Below are 20,956 nucleotides of genomic sequence, written 5' to 3'. Positions count from 1 at the left end.
CCAGTGATGAAAACCATGTTACTCAAGGACCTGCTTTCTTTTTATATAAGTTTCACTTAAAGTCGCAGTTTTCCAAGAACCTGTTGAGGAAGTTTTCCCCAGGAGCAAGTTTGATGTAACCTGTAGGTGTGCACCGTCAGGGTAGACACTAGCACGTGATACCAAGTGCTTGAAATGTGGTGAGTCCTAACTGAAATGAGTTGTAAGCATAAAGGGCATGCTGGATTCCCAAAAAGAAGTTGTAAATGATATCACTAATGATGTTTCAAATGATGTTTCAACTGACTACTTCCTTAAGCCAGAAAGAAAAAGAAAAATACTGGATGGTCTCACTCATAGCAGGAATTTAGAAAACCTAAATAAAGGATCAGGAAAAAGACTAATTATAATAAAGTAAAAATCAAAATCAACAGGCAACTATAAACCAGAGACACACTACGGGGTGGGGTGGGGTGGGGTGGGGTGGGGTGGGGTGGGGTGGGGTGGGGTGGGGTGTGGTGGGGGGTGTGTGTGTGTGTGAGAGAAGGGAGCAGGATCAAAACAAGTGGGCGCCTCCTGGGTGGCGCAGCGGTTGAGCGCTGGGTTGCAAAGCTGCCTGCAGCCTCTGCAGTGCTGGTTCGATCCCCGCCTGCTCCCCGGCACCGGAGGAGGGTCCCACATGGCGCGCAGACCTCTCCTGCCGCCCGCTGCTCCCCTCAGCGGTGTACTCCGGTCCTTCTGCCTGCTCTGCTCCCCGCTCTGGCTCTGGTGAATTCTCTCACCCTCCCGCGCTTCTGACTGTACCCAGTGCATGTACAAACAAACAAACAAATAAATAAATAAAAATACATGCCTCTTTAAAAAAAAAAAAACAACAACAAGGGGGATGGGAATTTCACCGGGATGGTAACCAAGATGAAAATGCATACATTGTGGGCCTCCCCTGGTGGCGCAGCGGTTGAGCGCTGGGCTGCGAAGCTGCCCGCAGCCTCTGCAGCACCGGTTCGATCCCCGGCCTCTGGCAAGGGTCCCACATGGCATGACAGACCTCTCCTGCTGCCCGCTGCTCCCCCCAGCAGTGTATTTCGTCACTCTGCCTGTTCTGTTCCCTGCACTGTCTCTGGTGAATTCTCTCACCCTCCCGTGCTTCTGACTGTACCCAGTGCCTGTATAAATAAATAAATAAATAAATAAATAAATCTTTAAAAAAAAAAAAGCATACATTGTACAAAAATGAAAAATGATGTAAAAATATATAAAATAAAAATAAATGAACTTCCTAAGTTTCTTTTTACTTTCCTGTGATTACTATAAAACTTAAAATGATGTATGTGGCTAACATTCTATTTCTGTGCAACAGTACTGTTTTAGAAAAGCACTGACAGAACTTTTTACATACTCCTAGAAATGTCTTCTCCACCCTGACTATCTTGTCAGGGCTGTTTCAGAGGTAGCTAAACAGAAGTTTCTGTTTGCAGAGGAGATGTCCAGTGGCAACAAGCAGTAAATACCTGGAGCAGGCCACATGCCCAGCCCCTGCCCTCCCCCCTCCTCACCCCCATTATGTATACAAGTTGCTGGAAGAAAGAGCTTTAGATAATAGCCTGACTGTACCCTTACATCTATCAAGGAACTCTCTGGGGTAAGAGCTCCAAGTCACCTTTCCATACACAGATAATTACGACTTACATGTAAGTTGAAGGGATCCCTTTCAAGTTAACAGTAGTACTTCTTTTTTTTTTTTTTTTAAATAGAGGCATGCTTTTATTTATTTATTTTTATTTGTTTGTTTGTTTGTTTATACATGCACTGGGTAGTCAGAAGCACGGGAGGGTGAGAGAATTCACCAGAGCCAGAGCGGGGAGCAGAGCAGGCAGAAGGACCGAAGTACACTGCTGAGGGGAGCAGCGGGCGGCAGGAGAGGTCTGCGCGCCATGTGGGACCCTCCTCCGGTGGCCGGGGAGCAGCCGGGGATCGAACCGGCTCCTCGGGCGCGGGCAGCTTCGCAACCCAGCGCTCAACCGCTGCGCCACCAGGGAGGCCCACCAGTAGTACTTCTTTATCATTAACAAAGAATATTTAGAAACCGACCTCCTTTAGTGAACAGGAAATGTTAGAAATTAAATGGCTTTTTCTTTGTTAAAGAACAAATATGTATTCTCTGTGTGTAACTCACCTATGTAAACTAAGGCTAAAACTCCAGGGTCCAAGGCAGGGGGGTCACTCAGAGAAATCTGATGACTGTCTCCAAGGTCCAGGTCCTCAGTGCGGCTCTCATCGACCTCTTTACTAAATGTTGAATTCACTTTGCAGTGACAATTGCTTCAGTCAGCAGTTCTGTAACTGAGTGAATATGGCCACTACGAGCTACCACATGTGGCTATTGAGCATATTTTTTTAAATTCAATTGAAATTTATATAGCCACAGTGGCTAGAGGTTACCATATGGATAATACTGGTGCATTCTAGACATTATTGATGTGTGTATATATTTTCACACACACATATTTTTATTGAGGTATAACAGCCTCATAACTTAACGTGACAAACTTTACATGTACATCTTCATTTTTTTTTTAACAAATACATTGGGCCTCCCTGGGGGGCGCAGTGGTTGATCGCTGGGCTGTGAAGCTGCTCACAGCCTCTGCAGCGCCGGTTTGATCCCCGGCCGCCCGCGAGAGTCCCACATGGTGCGCAGACCTCTCCTGCCGTGCCCGCTACTCCCCTCAGCAGTGTATTATGTCATTCTGCCTGTTCTGCTCCCTGCTCTGGCTCTGGTGAATTCTCACCCTCCCGCGCTCCTGACTGTACCCAGTGCTTATATAAATAAACATATCTTAAAAAACAACAACAACAGAAATCCAAATACATTAACTCTGTAAGCACCACTGAGATAAAGATACAAGATGTTTCTAGAGGGCCTCCCCAGTGGCACAGCCCGTTGAGCACAGCCAAGCTGTCCCCAGCCTACGCAGTGCAGCAGGCCAGGGACATACCCACATGGTGCAGCAGACCTCTCCTGTCTTGCCCACTACTCCTCTCAGCAGTGTCTTCGGTCTGTCTGCCTGTTTTGTTCCCCGCTCTGTCTCTGGTGAGTTCTCTCACCCTCCAGTGCCTCTGGCCTATACCCCAGGTCTTGTATAAATAAAATCTTTAAAAAAATAAAAGTGGGGGCGGCCTCCCTGGTGATGCAGGTGGTTGAGCACCGCACTGTGAAGCTGTCCACAGTCTCTGCAGCGCAGGTTCAATCCCAGCCAGCCACCGTGGAGAAACCCACAAGGCGCGGCAGACCTCTCCTGTCTCGCCAGCTGCTTCCCTGAGCGGGGCATTTCGTCAGTCTGCCTGTTCTGTTCCCCGCTCTGTCTCTGGTGAATCCTCTCACCATCCCACACATCTGGCCTGTACCTCTGTTCTTGTATAAATAAATCTTCAAAAAAAAAAAAATGTTTCTAGCACCTAGAAGGTTCCCCTCATGCTCTTCCCTAACCTTGAGTCCATCTCCTTGGTTGATTATTATATCTGACAGATTCAGTCACGTTAATGAATGTAGCAGTAGTTTCTTTGTTTTTATTTCTAAACATACTCATATTTTTAAAGTAGAATTGTAATTTTAAAACATGTTTTAGATTTATGGAAAATTGGGAAGATAGTACAAACACTGGGAATGTAATACACACCCAGCTTTTCCTGTTATTAACATCATACAGTAGTTTGTACATTTGTTACAATGAACCAAATCAATACATGAAAGTCTCTACTTCAGCTAAGGTACAACTGTCTATGTGGGCAAGGTGGTTATCACAGCCTAAAGCTGGACAAAGACGTAAAAAATTCTTGAATGTAGAAGCCAAATCTCGACAAGTAGGAAAAGAGAAAGGCAAATACAAGGAAGAACTTGTTGAGAAAATGCAGGAATGAGGATAACCTGTTGTGCAACCACAGTCTCCCTGGGGATTTGGCCTAGTGCGCGTCCTTTGTCCCATTTCAAGATGTCTCTGAAACAATTTGTCTCCCTCCTGTTTTGTTACTGCCATGTAGCTCTGCAGATCTATTTTTGCTGTTTTGAGATTCATTCAGATTCAGTTTTTTCCTCATGTCCTTTTTCTGTTACAAGACTCCACCCACCATACATTACAATTGTGTTGCCAATTCTCCTGCCATTCTTCTTGGGGATGATAGTTTCTGATTTTCCTTGTTTTTCAAGATGTTGACAATTTTTTTTAAAAGATTTATTTATTTTTGCCTACAAGAGCTGGGGTGTAGACTAGGTGCGGGGATGAGAGGATTCACCAGAGACAGAGTGGGGAGCAGAACAGGTGGATCTACTGAAATTACACTGCTGAGGGGAGCAGTAGGCAAGACAGGAGAGGTCTGCTGCGCCATGTGGGTCAGCTCCCTGGCTGCAGATTGAGCTCTCGCTGCAGTGGCCACCGATAGTCTCATAGTGCTGAGACCCAACCCCTTGCGCCACCAGGGAGGCCCCAAGATGTTGACAGTTTTAAGGAGTATTGTTCCAGAATTCTGTAGCATGTTCTTTAGGATTTGTCTGATGTTTTTCTCATGATGAGACCGGGTTGATGGGCTTTGGGGATGAAGGTCACATAGTCTAGTCATGACAAAGGTACATAATACCCATATGACTTATCAAGATATGTTGACCATGATCACCTACCACGATAGTTTTTCAGGTTTTTTCACTGCAAGGTTATTCCCTCCCCCTTTCCATACTGTCATCTTTGCAAGGAAGTCACTATTTCCAGCCCAGACTTACAGGATGGGGGCTTAGGCTACACCTTCTTGAGTTTATTTGGAATTCTGCATGGGAGAATTATTTATTTATTCATTCACTCATTTATTTATATCAGTATAGTCTCATGGATATTTATTTTTATTTCATTAGATTATAACATTATTTTGTCACTCAAATTGTTCTACTTGAGCCACTAGGAGCCTTCAGCTGGCTGTCTCTTTGACATCATCATCATCATCATCACCATCGGTAGGTTTTATTTTCAGTTGGTTTCAGCCCTTCTTTAAGAAATTTCAGGCACTGGGCCTGCCTGGTGGCGCAGCGGGTTGAGCGCTGTACTGTGAATCTGTCCGCAGCCTCTGCAGTGTGGGTTTGATTCCCAGCCAGCCAGGGAGAAACCCATATGGCGCAGCAGACCTTTCCTGCCTTGCCCGCTGCTCCCCTCAGCAGTGTCTTTGGTCCGTCTGCCTGTTCTGCTCCTTGCTCTGTCTCTGGTGAATCCTCTCACCCTCCTGCGCCTCTGACCCGTAGCCTAGTTTCTTGTATAAACAAATCTTTTTTTTTATAAGATTTATTTACTTATTTATTTATACAAGAACCAGGGTACAGGACAGAGGTGCAGGAGGGTGAGAGGATTCACCAGAGACAGAGCAGGGAACAGAACAGGCAGACTGATGAAACACACTGCTGAGGGGAGCAGCGGGCACAACAGGAGAGGTCTGCCGGGCCATGTGGGACCCTCACGTGCCAGTCGGAATTGAACTGGCGCTTCAGAGGCTACGGACAGCTTCACGGCGCTGTGCTCAACCACCTGCGCCACCAGGGGAAGCCCGTATAAATAAATCTTTAAAAAAAAAAAAAAAGAAATTTTGGGCACTATAAATTGTTCCAAGTTCATCTTCTTCCCCCAGGCCTAGAACCAGCCATCTCTCCAAGGAGCATGCTCCTTTTACTGGAGTATGGCAGACCTGATGCTAAGTTGCACTTGTTGCTACTGGGGTACACACACATATATTAACAAAACTTCTTTATTGTGGTAAAAGATACACAACATAAAATGCACTATGGTAACTATTTGTTAAGTGTGCAGTGCAGTGGTTGGGGGGAAATGATGTCCCAAAGGAACTCCACAAGCACAGGTTTTATAGACTCCACCCCCACTCCAGACCAAAGAGATGCAAGACACCAAGAACTACAAATCCCACAATGTCATCACCACTGAAGGGAGGACTGCTGGGAACTGACGGTGGTAACACGGTGGCCCTAAGTATATCCACAATGTTGTTGTTACCACCACCAGCCATCTCAGGAACTGCACCATCCTCCCAAAAAGAACCTCATATTCATTCAACAGGGACTCGTCTCCCTCCCCATCACCCCAAGCCATTGGGAAGCATCATTCTACCTCCTGTCTATGGATCTGACTATTCTAGGTCCCTCACAGTCTAGGAATCATACAATATTTGTCCTTTTGTATCTGACCTGTTTCATTTAAAGGTACAACGTCCTCTAGGTCCATCCATGTTGTTCAATGGTCAGAATTTCCTTCCCTAGGACTGACTAGTATTCGCTCGTATGTACATACCACACACGCATTTTTTGAAACATAAAACTTAAACTACAGGTATTGCTTATTTTTACTCCATAGTTTCGGTAATATACTTTAAGACCTTGTACTATAAAGAAAGGGATAGGTATTTAAAACCTACCTTCCCCCTACCACTATCAATGCGGGCTAGATAACGGAAACACATCCTCAGTCATTAGAGGCAACCTTACCTTCTAAGAATTAAAATCTGAGATCAGTTGTCTGCAGAAATCACGTGTAAGAATGCTAAAAGAGGTAGCTGAAGACTAGCGCAAGACACCCATCATCAGACCACGAAAGCACAACTGTACCCACGAAGTTCACGTCGTCACTGCACCCCGACCTATCAAAATAAGAAAACGTGGTCAGAGCGCGGGCACCGAGCCAAGCTCGCAACGATTAGCGCCCTCCCGCCCACGCTCGGGTTTCAAGTCTGGGCTTGTTCCCGGGGCCCCCCAAGGTGGGGTGCTTTAGTAGGCGTTTACAGGGCCATTTGGGGACGTGCAAAAAACGCAAACTTCCAGCGACTCGGAGTTCAGACACCCCCGAACGGCACTTTCGCACTCTTCCTCCACGTCCCGGGGCGTGGAAAGCAGGCCTGCTACACGCCGGGGCCAGGCACCCCACAGGGGACGTACAGCTGCGCGAGCACCGACGCGCGCGCTTCCCGGGGAGCCCTGACGCCGGGCGCGCCCTCCCGCTCCTCAGACGACGCGCGCGGCGGGCGCCGGGAGCCCGCGCCGGGGCAAACCCCGCGGCCGCCGCCAGCCGCACATTCGACAGCCGCCGCAGCGGCCGTTCCATGGAGCCGCTGGTCTTCGCCGGGAAATTAGACGAGCAGAAACCTCACTCTCCGGGGAGGCGGACTCAAAACATAGCGATTTTTTAATTTCTTAAGGTAAAAAGAAAGGCGGCCAGAGCGCCGTGACGAATCTGCCGCCTCCAACGCCAAGGGCGGGCGCGGCGGCGCGAGCGCTCTCCTGACGCAGGGCCCCGGCGCCGGCGTCCGCGGGGAAGGCGGCGGCGCGCCCGGCTGAGGTGAGGGGCGTCCCCGCGGGCGCTGGCCCCACCGGCGGGAGGGCTCGGGGGCGCGGCCGGACGGTGTGTCCGCGCCTGCGGGCCGCCATGTTGAAACCCGGCGAAGGGGAGACTTCTGGGTTGTGGGGCGCGGAGGGCCGCGCCCGCGCCGTGAGGAAGCGCCTCTCCGCGCCGGGGGCGCCCCGCCGGGCAGGGCCGGGGGCGCGGCGCTGGGCTCGGGGCCAGAGTTGCTGTTTAATGGTGACGCTAAGAAGCGGGTGGTCTTGTCCGCTTCTCTGTCCTCAGTGAAGCGATCTCTCTCTCTCACACACACCCCCGCCCGCGCTCCACTGCTTTTTGGGGGGGTCAGGTTTGGAACAAACAAAGTTGAGTTTTGCCTGGGCTGGTCGAGTTCCCCCGCGTTCGCCAGGAAGCGTCTTAGGCGCTGGAGATGGGGCGAGCAGACAGACTGAGGTGCGGATGTTGCGTGTTGGGAAAAGCGGGGCACAGTGGAGCCGCGGGGGGTGACCTGCACCCGGGAGAGAACCCGGAGGGGAGAGTAGAATTTGCGCGGGAGGACGTGGAAGAGAATATCCCCAGCAGGGAAGCTCCCCAGAGGAGTCAGGGAGGACGGATCCACCCCGGCGTGGAGGGTTCTGTGATGGGATCTGGGGAGAGGCCGAGGGCTGCGTGCTGCCCCATGGACTTTGGCATGTTGGCTGGGAAAACAAGCTCCACAGTGCACCCCATAAGCTGTCACTCCCCCTACATAACCCATCAGCAGAAGAACAAAAGCAAAAAGATCCTTGCGGAAGATGTGAGTCAGAGGAGAACGTTCTAGATAGCGTGTTAGCAGACATCTACATCATACACATGCCACAGAGCCCTCGCACGACAATCCCAGAGGTGGTCGCACAAGCATTCATAGCCTCAAAAATGCTGGGGAGCCCCGAATTTATTATCCTAGCAGGTTGGGGTGAAGTAATGATCACGTGTCAGACTCTTCCAACTTCCTTACCCTCCAAAAAAGTCAGTCTGCGTCAGATTGAAGGACAGTGGCTGTGTGCTTGCAGGGCTCAGCTCACCATCATGATCCATTCTATGTTCTGAGGCATAGAGGGTTTATCAACCAGGGACTGGGGAGAAACCCCACATCCCCTGGGAAGCAGAGCGCCTGCTCCTGGGCTCACTGTGATGCCAGCTTGGCGCCTGACTACTGACAGGCCCAGTGCTGCCACCAGCCCCATTTTCCCTGCTAGTTCTGTTTTAAAGTCCTGCCCTTTCAGGGCTGCATCCTGAAGTATTTATAGATGAGTGATGTAATATCTAGAATGTACTTCAAAAACAGTTCAAGTGTCAGGATGTGAGTGGGGGCAGAGATGAAACAGACTGGCCTCTTGGGGCTCCTGGGGGAGCCAGAGGAGGAGCTGGTGGAGAGTCACTGTGTCCCTGTGTCTCAGTGCGTATGACGTGTGTCCCTTCTACATGAAGTTTGTGGTTTTAGAAAGCGCCGTTCTCCACAGCACTTCCATGCCGCCTTTGCTGTAATCATTTAAGTCTCTGAACACGAGCCTGGCTCATGATCCACATTGCTATGTTCTGAGTGAGTGGACAAGCGTCTTCCTGTGGCTAAACGGGATGGGACATGTATGGAGCCTCTTGAGAGGGAGGAAGGAGCGTCCCTGTAGCCCACGCCCTGGCTTTTATCCCATCTCCCCAGTTTCTAGCTGGGAGCCCTTAGCCTCTGGGAGTTCCTTTCCTCCTCAGAGAAGGGGTGGCCCATCGCTTCTGCTTCCTGGGCTGGTTGTAGGACTAAGTGTTAAATGCGCAGGCCCCGCAGGCGCTACTCCTAAACGCTTCTGTTACTCCCTTAGACCATGAACGACTGGATGCCCATTGCCAAGGAATATGACCCGCTTAAAGCTGGCAGCATCGATGGCACCGATGAAGACCCACACGATCGAGCAGTCTGGAGGGCTATGCTGGCAAGATACGCCCCCAACAAAGGGGTCACGGGGGACCCCCTCCTAACCCTGTTTGTGGCCAGACTAAACTTACAGACCAAGGAGGAGAAGCTGAAGGAGGTGTTCTCCCGCTATGGGGACATCCGGCGGCTGCGCCTGGTGAGGGACTTGGTGACGGGCTTTTCGAAGGGCTACGCCTTCATCGAGTACAAAGAGGAGCGTTCTCTGCTGCGCGCCTACCGCGACGCCGACGGGCTGGTCATCGACCAGCACGAGATATTCGTGGACTACGAGTTGGAAAGGACTCTCAAAGGGTGGATCCCCCGGCGACTTGGAGGAGGTCTGGGGGGGAAGAAGGAATCAGGGCAGCTGAGATTTGGGGGGCGGGATCGGCCTTTTCGAAAACCCATTAATTTGCCAGTTGTTAAAAATGACCAGTATAGAGAGGGGAGGCGGGAACGGAGGGAGCGGTCTCGATCCCGGGAGAGACACTGGGACTCGAGGGCGCGGGATCGAGACCATGACAGGGGCAGAGAGAAGAGATGGCAGGAGCGAGAGCCCGCCAGGGCGTGGCCTGAAAATGACTGGGAGAGAGAGAGGGACTTCAGAGATGACAGGGTCAAGGGGAGGGAGAAGAGGGACAGAAGTAAGTAGCGCTCAGCAGCAGCACCGGCCGGAGGAGACGGCACAAGTAAAGGCCTTGCTGCTCTGATCGCTTGGATACGAAGGACGAGTCCCTGCTCGAGCGCAGCTTCCTGACGCTGCCGGGGTTTGCAGTAAGTTTCCTCTCCAGTCTGTGACCCAGATTCAGGCTGAACATGCTGACACTGTGAGTTAGTCCTCTTCAAGGTCACATTCTTTAATAAGCTTGAGAAACAGCCTCGTCTCACCAGCATCTGAGTAGAAAGGCACGTGTTTCGTCTCTTCCCTCTGGTTTGCTGGCGACGGGATGTTCAGTCTGCACTGCTGGGGGCTCTGAATAGATACCACTGCAGTCACATTGTTCAAAAGTGACTTCTTGCATTTTTGTTCTGTCAAGGGCTGTGTCTTTGAAAGTGCAGGTTCTTAAAATTCAAACTGTTTCATACAAAATAAATAGCTGATTTTGTCTGGAGACTCACACCTTCATAGGCGGGTTTTGCACAGGAGTATCACTCACCGGTGCACAGGGCACCTGCCCTATCTTAAAACTGCTGTCAGCTGCTAGACGTGTTCTAGAAAAATACACTCTGGATTTCTGGTGCAGAAGTTTGCTGTCACCCAAGTCTCAGAAATCAGCGTTGCAGGAACACATTCTGCTGTCACCCACATTTCAGGACAAAGTGCTCCCAAAGTGTGTCCTGGGCCAGAGTAGGCAGGTGCTTCAGCTGAACAAGAGTGCTCCACAGTAGAGAGGCTCCCTGGTGGTTACCAATCTGAGGATCAGAACAGGAGTGGGTTTTAAAAATCCGCTTGCTCAAACCCTACCCTGGGCCCAGGGCAAAGTCTGGTGTGGGACCTGGTAGCCATAAAAGAGAAAGAAATGGGTAGCCTCGCCACAGCGGGGGCTTTAGCAGTAACCTTCAGAGTGATGCGCCCTCTGACCTAGCAGTTCGGCTTCTGGGTTATTTTACAGACCACCATGCTGTGGGACAATAAAGGCTAGGAGGTGGGGTCCCCATTGTCAGTGGGGCCTGGGTGCAACTGGCTTTCCTCGCCTCCCCTTGTGATACCTGCAGCTGGGTCATTCTTTGTGGGGCTGCACTGGGCCTGGCAGGGTGCGGAGCAGCACCCCTGGCGCCTACCCACTGTGTGCAGCAGCACCCTCCCTGCCTGTTGTGGCAACCCAAACCCTAAACTGCCCAGTGACCCCGGTGGGGGAAGGGGCAAATCACCAGGGTGGAGACCCACTGTCTCTACTAATATGGCACATTCTCCAGGATACGTGATGAAGAAAAGCACAGAAGAGCATGTATTTAGGGGAAGAGAATGCAAATAAACGTATTTCTTAACATAATTGCTTATATTTTTATAAACTATTTTAGGAAAACTACTCAAAGTGGTCATACTTGTTGCCCTGGGAAGGGCAACTGAAGGTGGTGGTGGTGGTGGGATGGGGGTTCCTCAGTACAAATGCTTTTCTACTTTTTGAGAATAATAATTCTAGTGGCAGTCAGGTGCAGGAACCTCTGCTCTAAGCCAGCATCATCACATTCAGCCCGCTGGAAACAGTCCATGTGTGTTCTGTAAACCCACCCCATGGCTTCTCAGCAAACACTGTAGAATGCCACCTGTCCGGTGTCTGTGGGTGCTGTTAGGAAGTGCTTGCTACCTTACCAGCCTTGCGCCCTGGGTGCCCTGTGGGTGGAGAAAAGGTATTATTTGGGTAAACCCCCCCCCCACTCGCCAGGTGTGCCCAGGGCACCTGGCCCCTGCCACCACAGCCCCGCAGTCAGCCAGGTGTAGGGTCCCCAAGTCATCATTTCACCCCTCTCTGGCGCATGTCCATCCCCACCCACCATCCCACATCCCCTTGGGGGGCACCCATTCCCAATCTGTTTTAGGGTATTTGTAATCTTCTTGGCAGGGGGCTACCTATTGGTACAGTGAATGCTAGAAGGAAAAAGGATGCCAAGAAAAAAGTCCACAAGAGAAACAGAGCAACAATGTCTCATCCTTAGCAACTTTGTTTGGTTAGTACTGCGCAACTCACAGCAGATTGCAAGGCACTGGCCTTGAACATTGGACATGCTCTAGGCATTAATGGTAACGAGGCGCGGTCCACAACGGGGGGCTCTTGAACAGCTGTCTTTAGTTTGTGGGTGGAAATGCTGTTGTCCGTGTTTCCTTTTGCCATCTGTCTGTCTGAGCTAGGCCAGCAGGTCCTGTGTCTTGGCAGACCCTACTTGTCTAACCTAATCCATCCACCCCCTAGGGACACAACTCATGCAAAGTTGGCCCTGCTTGCGCTTGTGACCAGCACCATCATAAAAGCTCTACGCGGAGAAGTTCACACGAAGCAAATCAAACAGCAGTTGCAGTGGCAAGTGATGTATTTGGCTTAAAGAAGTTACTGTGTCACTCAGGTTAATGCAAAAGTCCTGCCTCAGTCCATGGTCTATTAAACATATATCCTAAGGGACTGGCATTGTCTATTATAAACGGGGGAGCCTGGGTATAAATAAACATTTCTTTCGCGTTTGGCATCCGTTTTTCAATGTGCTTCCTCAAAGCAGACAGTTTGTTTGAGGGATCAGTTTTGAGGGTGCATCTGCACCGAGCAGTGTCCACGGTGGTGGCACCTGGGGGGCCAGGTGCTCGGCGGACGGGCCAGGCCGGGGGCGGCGGTGGCCCCGGTCACAGGTGCTGCAGTGCTTCCTGTCCTTGCTCCGTGTAGCCGTCGTCGCGGTGGGAGTTTGCCCACTGGCCGAAGGTCTCCTGGATGTGCACGTTTCTCTGCGTGTTGGCCAGGCGCTTCTTGTCTCGGGAGAAGAAGCTAAAGCTTTTGGGAGAGAAAGAAAGATATGAGCGCCCGTCCTTGGCTGAGCACGACCCGCTTTTGCGATGCTGGGACACACAGCGGCAAGTGGGGAAGGGCGCACATCAGGTGTTAAAAAAATTGGGGGTGCAGGTCAAAGTTATTCTGGAAAGCAGCAGGGGGCTCTGCAGGTCACTGGCACGGTGCCCCGGAGGTGACCGTGTGAAGAGGGTGTGAATGAGGGTGGAAGGTAATGTGTCGCCCACCTGAACCCTGAGGGATTTCTCCTCATGACCCTCCAGAAACATCGACAAGGGCCACGGGTTTCCTTCCCCCGGTGATGCAGAGGAAGTCATACTTGAAAGCCAGATAGGACGTCAGATGATAGTGATGTAAGCAGCTGGGGGCTGTTATGAGCCGTTTAATGTGAATCGGGACCCTACATGAGCAGCCCATCAAAGCCCAGGCTGTGTGGCTCTTACCGCTTACGATGTGGCAAATGTAGGGAGTCAGTGGTAAGAAAATGTGACAGCTCAAAAACGCATCAAGCGTGGTACGCATGGCTGCCTGGGGGATCAACGTGAGTATAGCACATGGGCAACTTCTGACAGGTGTGTCAAAGCCTGATGAGAGCCGTTACATGCGGCCACAGCCATGAGCTACATGGCCTGCGCGGACAGCCGTGACCACAGCCTTGAGCCCTCGGCGGACCGCCCGCTGCCTGGAAAGCAAAGGTAGAAATCACCCTCGAGTAGCCACGCGGCCCATGAAAGCAGGTCCCCTTCAGCGCCACTAAGCAGACGAGGACCGTGGCCGGGAAGCTCGAGCTGGCCCGCCACGAGTGTCTGCTGAGCTGCACCCGCCCTCGTGTGCGCCCAGCCTCTAGGAAAGATCCCTTCTCTCCTCACCAAGTTCTCCACTCTCAGATCTCGGTTTCTGCGCTTGGGGCGAGATACAGTAGCTGTGTTACACTTCCCAGAATCAAGTCATTGAGCTCCGAGCTCCCATGTGTGCGTGTGCGTGTGCGTGTGCATGTGCGGGCTCAGATCGCCTATAGGGTTCAGATTTAATCACAACTGGGTGAAAATGATTTTACGATTCGGCGGTCACTGGCTCTCACGGACACTCACTGCAGGGAAGAAAGGGCTCTTTCAACCACACGCGGGGGCGAGTCAGTGTGTCTGGTGGGCTCCTCCCTGCCCGCTGAGGTCTCTGCTCGACAGCAGGTGTGTGCGCGGTTCAGGGGAGGCGCGATTCTCGCGCTGGGCTGCTTGTGATCGCTCTCGTAGTGTGGTCAGGGAATGAGCTGGCTGGAAACACAGCAGCAGCAACGTCCGATGACACCTCACCTCCCCCTGACAAGAAAGCAGCAGAGCACGTGGCACTGCCTGGCCCAGGGTCACAGACAGAACCAGACGTGGGCCCTTCCCTCTGCTTTTCCTTCTCTCTACAAGGCCAGCGGGCTCACTGGCCATGCCTGGGCAAAACAAAGCCATTTAGAAAGCTGGGGCGTGAGGATCAAAAACAGTGTTAGTGTCACTCTGGGGCGGGGGTGTCACAGCAGGCGGCGATTACTGACCCGTCACTTAAGGGACCGTCTTTACTGGATCATGGACAAGGTGGTTTTAGAATGGAAACAGAAAAGACAAAAAGAATTATTGGTGACAGAGCCAAGAATCCAGAGGCGTCACTCGTGCAGCCTGGGCGTCCCGAGGGCACGTGTGAAATTGCACTTGATGCCCACGGCACTCGGGGTGCTCAGGCGGTGGCCATGCAGCTGAAGCGGCCAGCGGGCAGGCAGCCGCACGGCAGCACACTGCACACGCCAAAGGCACAGCTCAAAAGGCAACCAAAGAACACAGTGCCTACGAGGGGGACAAGTCGTCGGACGGGCTGCAGGGTGGGGTCATCTAGGATCAGTCCGGCTGCGACCATGGGCATTATGGCCGTAAAGATCCTGGGCGAGAAGTACAGACAGACACAGGAGATCAAACGGGGAGGTGGGAGAAGTGGACATGGCGCTCGCAGACAGGGAGGCTGCGTTGGGGGTATGCTATGGGCGTGACGGTCCCTCTACCCACAACCCGTATGTTGGAGCCCTCGGCCCCTGGGTGGGCACGGCTCCCATGTGCCCGGCGTGCCTCTGAAAGGGGGCACCTGACATGACCATGGCTCTGGGGAAGGCCCGTCAGGAGGGAGGCAGAGGTCCACGGGGTGAGGAGCCACACGCCAAGGAAGACCCAAAGTCACCTGCAGCCCCCAGAAGCTGGGAGGGGTGCGGATCAATCCCCCCACGGAAGGAACTGATGCGGCTGACCACTTGGGCTTGTGGTCTCCAGCACCGTGGGAGAACATGTTCCTGTTGTTTAAGCCACGGTCACAGCAACCCCCAGCAAAGGAATCCAGGGCGTGACAGAGGCCCCGAGGGCAGACAGGGTGTGCGGGAGGAGGGCAGCCACCTGCTTCCAGGGAGGGGGAGAGTTAGGGGTGACGCTCCTGGGGGCTTCCAGCACATCTCCCCCACTGCTGTGAGCTGCTCCAGGCAGGAGGGTGACCGGGGGAGACCGGCGGCCACAGTGGGTGGCAAAACGAGAACTGATGTAGTGCACCCGCATAACCACAGCCTGCCTGGCCACGGCCCGGGGAGCAGAGCCCGCAGCGTGCTGAAGTCCCCTCTGGGCCGGGAGAGGGAAGAGGATACGCAGACCAAGCTGCCACAGCTGCTTCCGAGCAGCTTTGATTTTGTTATTTTTTAGAGGTTGGCTGGGAAAAGCCGTGGCGTGATCATCTCAAATGAGGCTGGGACTCTGTGTCCATCACCTTTGACACACTGCAGGGCGGCTGGCCTCAGGGAACTGCTGGTGGCTTCTCATGGTGACAGCAAGAGGAGGTTTTTACCTTTTGCTAAATGGACCTGGTCATGAGTCGAGGCTGGCGGGGACATGAGCCTTCCAAGGCTCCAAGCCACACGGTCCTGCAGCCACCTCGGCCAGGACCCTTCTTAGCATAACAGGGAGCCCCCCAAGGTCACAGTCACTGTTCAGGGGATAGCCCCGCTCTTAGGGAGAGAGGTTTGTCCACCTGGAAATGCTGGACTTCATTTGGGGCCTGACTGATTGGGGCCAGACGGAAGCACAGGGGTCTTGGGAAACTTGGAGGCGGGTGCTGGGCCGCCTTGCCTCCCTAAGCCAGGTGCTCTCTTCCTTCCAGGTGCTGCCTCCCTAGCCCAGGTGCTCCCTCCCTAGCCCAGGTGCTCCCTCCCTAGCCCAGGTGCTGCCTCCCTAGCCCAGGTGCTCCCTCCCTAGCCCAGGTGCTCCCTGCACAAGCTGCCACCTCTAGAGGTACAGCTGCTTCCACGAAAAGACCGGCTTGTTTGGGCCAAAAGCTTATGTCCTGAATCTGGTGTCCCTGGTTTGAACACCCCCAGCCCTGCTGAATATTTCTGGAAGACTTAAACCAGATGCAGCTCTAACCGTGGCATTTCAGGGGGGTAATGGGCGGCTGTGATGAAGCTATTTCTGGGCTGAAGCAAGGAGGGCGGTGGGTAGGAGGATGGGGACAGAATGCACTGATGCTGCCGCCGGGCAGCACTTGGAGGCCGCCCACTCCAGGCAACCTTTCCGGTGCGTCGGGCCAAGTTCTGATCCGCAGCTTCCCCGCCAAGCCCTCTGCACCCACCTGCCTCCTGGCCAGCCCCTCGGCTGGCTCCGCAGAAAGCAGCCCTGTAGCTGTGCCTGAGAGCCGGGGCCACACACAGGGGGGCAGTGGGCTGGTGTCCACTGGGGATGAGGCTGGAGTCTCAGGCGCTCCCTCGTGACCTGCCTGGGCAGTGCCAGCCGGCTGCTCAATCACAAGCTATTCTTGGCCCGCCTTCTGGGCACACTGTTTTGACTGGCGGCGGGAGTCTCTGGCTCCCTTGACCAGAGGGAACAGCCCAGAAATGCAGAAGCTGGCATCTCTGGCTTGCGGTGCATTCGACAGATAAGGGAACCGGGCAGCCAGCCCACATCTGGTGACGGCGAGCGGGGCGAGGCAGAATGTGAGGGCTCGGCCAGCACGGGGAGGACGCCGGGGTGTGGGTTCAAATCTGACTTGGATTCTTCCAGTAAATGAAGGCTTCTCTGGCCCCGGTTTCCTTATCTGAGAAAGGGGCTCGCTGTCCCAGCGCTGATTTCGGGGTGGCAGACACCTTAGTTCAGGTGCTGTGAGCAGGGAAACCCCTTCAAATCTCCGCAGCAGCTTCTGCTGCTGACCGGTGGGCAGGGAGAGCTGGCCAGGGCAGGAAGCGGGGCTAGATGGCAGCTAACGAGCCTGAGCCCGTGCTGACGCTCCACCGAGGCGAGGCTGGAGCCACCAGGCAGACGCAGATGGGCGGCGGGGGAGGGGGACCATTCCGGCCCAGCCCCCAGGGGCGGCCCCCCTGCCTGGGCTCTGAGCACTCCAGTCGCACTAAGGCCGCTCCCGGTCAGAGCCGAGGGGGACAAAGGTGGCCAGTGTCCAGCCTGGGCTGGTCAAAAGCCTTTTGTGCCAGTGCGATCTCCCAGTTATCCCCCTAAGAGGTTGCAGCGGCCGCCCGTACCCCAGTGCAGAGATTCTCATTTCTCTCGCTCTGTTTCTATGTCTCTGTTGCCTGTCCCTGGCTCCCTCTCTGGCTCCCTGATTCCAGCTGCTTCTCCTGTCAGGATCAGAGCCCCAGGTCCTGCTGGGCGAACAGAAGCTCCTCACAGGGAGAAGGACTTTGCAAATGGGGCTCAAGGGTCCTCTCTGGAACAATGTGTGCGTGAGGATCAGACGCCACAGCCTGAGTGGGGAGCACAGCCAGTGGAAAGACTGTTGGCTATTTCTGATAACTTTCCTCTGTGTTTTGCCCAGTTTGAGAGCAGCAAAAGCTTGCTCTTGGTGACCTGTTTTAGAGAGAAGGGCTGGAGTGGTAAATATAAAAACCCCGCTTCGGAAGGAATCTCTAGAATGACATGTGACTCAGAAGGACAGTGCTGGAGCTGCCGCTCCCTGCAAGTGAACATGCTAGAAAGGCTGATTTTGAAAGATGGGGATGAGGGCCTCCCCGGTGGCACAGCGGGTTGAGTGCAGCGCTATGAAGCTGTTTGCAGCCTCTGCAGCGCTGGTTCGATTCCCAGCTGGCCAGGGAGAGTCCCACATGGCGTGACAAACCTCTCCTGTCTTGCCTGCTGCTCCCCTCAGCAATTTACGTTGGTCCTTCTGCCTGTTCTGCTCCCTGTTCTGTCTCTGGTGAATTCTCTCACCCTCCCATGCCTTTGACCTGTACCCCAATGCTTATATAAATAAATAAATATTTAAAAAAAAAAAAAATGAAAGATGGGGATGAAGGGCCGAGGCAGGGAGAGTGCTGGTCTCTTGGTCTCCCTCCTCCCTCAGCCCAGGGAGGAACTATGGGGTCCGTGAAACTGTCTCAGCTCCCCCTGATCTAAAGCCCAAAGCTGTAGCTGCTGGCACAAATAAACTGCTCATTCTCACGAGATGGGCTGAGGGGTGGATCAGAGTTTCAGAAAAGCCAACCCCATTTCTTCCCAGGCACTGCATGGGGGCCTAACCAAGGCTAAGAGTTTTCCTGGGAACTGAGTCTATCCTAGAACCAAGGCCAAAGACTCCCTCCCCGCTCGCGATGAGGCTACAGTGGACATCCCTTCCTCTCTGCCCAGCGCTCTGACCTTGACTGGGGTCCCTCCATCCCCTATTTTCAGTTCCTGTGAGTTGGATCTGGAGTTAAAGCTACTCTGAGTTTCAGTCTTGAGCATTGAGCAGCATCCTGCATGCCACAGCCTGCTCCACAACTCCTGCTTCTTTTCTTTATCACTGAGATGCTGCTGATGCAACTGCACAGGCCCCTCCACCAGGGAAACAGCCCACACCGCTATTCAGAATCCCTCAACAGGATTTTCTGATGCCAAGAACCACTGAAGAAGCTTAAAGTCTAGCGAGGACAAGGACTGGGACACACTTTCTTGTGTGACCCCACATCAGCCAGGGCCCAACTGTGCATATACTATATCCCCATAACTGCCGGAGGGACAGACAGGTGTTTGAATGTCACAGAAAGGCACAGAGGTGGGCCGGAGCCACTGCAGACACCTTGGGGCCCTAGCCCTTCAGGCACGTGCTCCCTTCCCACCCCCGGACCTCTTGCTGTCCTCTGAGGCCCAGGGGCACACTCAAGCCAGCCCCAGCATCAGCCAGGGCCCACGCCTCAGCCCTCCTAACCTCTCTGCCCCCGGCCCCTGGGAGGATTCAAAGCCGGAGAGCCAGGCCCATCGTGCTTCCAGGGTTAGGCCAGGGCCAGCAGGAAATTGTTAGCGACAAGCCTGGCCCTGGACCAGGTGCCAGGAGAAGTGAGGCCGCGAGAACCGCCAGGTCAGCCGCCAGCGGAGCCACCCCCAGGCGCAAGTGCGTCACTTACAGCCGCTTGATCCCGGACTCTGGCTGGGGGGACATTCTCGGGTGCACGACGGGTGGAGGTTGGGGTATTCGGTTTTCCTCTTCTATTTCCTCACTGGAAGGAGTTGAGAGGCATGAGATAAAAGAGGCAAAATTTCTGTGAGAGCTGGAATATTCCAGAAGAGTACTGACTGATGGTCTGAGAGGAGAATGGTCTGTGCCCTAGTCTCTGCCTGTGGGAGGGCTGAAGGACATGGCTGGCTAAGAGGGTCCGCCTTGCTGTCCCTTTGGCCCAGTTCCTCAAAGGTGAGGAATTTCAGAAAAGGGACCCACCTCTGTCTACCATTTTCTGAAGAGGTTCCCACCACACAGAGTTACTACCTGTTTTTTCCTGTCCTGGCCAAATTCTTCTCTCCATACCTCTGTGGTTACTTCCATCTGGCACAGGGCACCCACCCGTCTTCCATACCCTATCCTTTAGGGAAGGCCTGATTCAAATACCACCTCTTCCATGAAGCCTGCCTGATTTCCACCCCAGCCCCAAGCCAGAATGACCCTGTTTTGAAAGCCCGTGCACAGGGATGTCAGGCACACAGACAAAGATGAACAAAGGATGGCATTGTGCTTTCTGCGCATGTTTTATCTTCCCTACTGGAGCAGGGGTCACACTAATGCTGTGTCCTTCCTTCTGGCTTCCCAGTCAACAGGTATTTGTAGGTGCTCTGTGCTGAGGACTTAGCCATGAACAAGACAAATAAGGCTTTTTGGTCCTCATGTTACAGACTGATGTAGAAACAGACAGTAAAACAAGCACGTCAAGGAACATATGATGGTGAAAAGCGCCAGGAGTTAATAAAACTGGGTATAACAACAGATACAGGGCACACAATGGGGAGTGTGATGGGAACAAAGGTTCCTCTGACCTAAACCCTGAATGACGATGAGTCAATCATGGTAAAAGCGAAGGGAAATGTCTTCCTGACTGCAGAGCCAGCATGTGCAAAGGTCCTGAGGTAGGAGACAATGTAGTGTGTTTTGCAGGAACAACAGGAGGGCGGTGTGTATGAAGCTAAACGAATGGTGGTCTAGGTCAGGAATAGCACTGCCCATGGAACTTTCCACAGGGATGGAAATAGTCCATCCTGGTAGCCAGTGGCTGAATAAGCACAGGGAAGCCAGGAACTGAACTTTAGAATTTATTTAAATAGAATTAGGGGCCTCCCTGGTGGCACAGGGGTTAAAGACAACTCTATCAAGTTACTGCCAGCCACTACAGCACGAGTTTGATCCCTGGCCGACCAGGGAGAAACCCACATGGCGCAGCAGACCTCTCCTGTCTCACCCGCTGCTCCCCTCAGCAGTGTGTTTCAGTCAATCCGCCTGTTCTGCTCCCTACTGTGTCGCTGGTAAATCCTCTCACCCCCCTCCCATACCTCTGGCTTTTACCCCAGCTCTTGTATGCATAAATAAATAAATAAACCTTTTTTAAAAAAATAAATAGAATTAATTTACATGTAAGTAGCCACTTGTGGCTTGTGGCTACCAGACGGGACAGCACAGGTCTGATACGTGTTAGGACCAAATAGCCGTGGACTTAATGACGTGTACTTGGCTGTGCTTATACCTGGTGATCTCTTAGCTGCAATTCTCAAATCCAAAAATCTCATTTTCAGGTCATTTATTGGTTGGCAAAAGTGGAAATAGAGTCCTGTGAGGTTGCCTATTATCTTTAGTATGATTTAGCATAACTTCGTATCTTTCACTGCGAAAATATTACTGTTTGA

General features: G+C 52.9%; 2 protein-coding genes across 6 annotated transcripts in view; one reads left to right on the top strand and one right to left on the bottom strand.

The window, feature by feature from the left end:
* Positions 1-9,214: 9,214 nt before the first annotated feature.
* On the top strand, positions 9,215-9,955 carry SNRNP35 (small nuclear ribonucleoprotein U11/U12 subunit 35; the record flags this gene model as incomplete). Its single annotated transcript, XM_084253587.1, has 1 exon — positions 9,215-9,955. The coding sequence occupies one exon, from the start codon at positions 9,215-9,217 to the stop codon at positions 9,953-9,955; it is 741 nt and encodes a 246-aa protein (XP_084109713.1).
* A 2,682-nt stretch (positions 9,956-12,637) lies between these two features.
* Positions 12,638-20,956, bottom strand: part of RILPL1 (Rab interacting lysosomal protein like 1) — a gene marked incomplete at both ends in the record, with an annotated part of 29,547 nt that continues 21,228 nt past the window's right edge. For 2 of the 5 annotated variants that reach the window (XM_084253244.1, XM_084253245.1), the window contains 2 exons: positions 12,638-12,782; positions 19,195-19,287. In XM_084253244.1, the coding sequence (XP_084109370.1) occupies positions 12,638-12,782; positions 19,195-19,287 (238 nt within the window). The other 3 variants (XM_084253241.1, XM_084253242.1, XM_084253243.1) reach the window with 2 other exon arrangements.

Source organism: Talpa europaea (assembly GCF_964194135.1).
Source record: "Talpa europaea genome assembly, chromosome: 14".
Lineage (NCBI taxonomy): Eukaryota > Metazoa > Chordata > Mammalia > Eulipotyphla > Talpidae > Talpa > Talpa europaea.
This window is presented reverse-complemented; position numbering and strand designations above follow the sequence as displayed.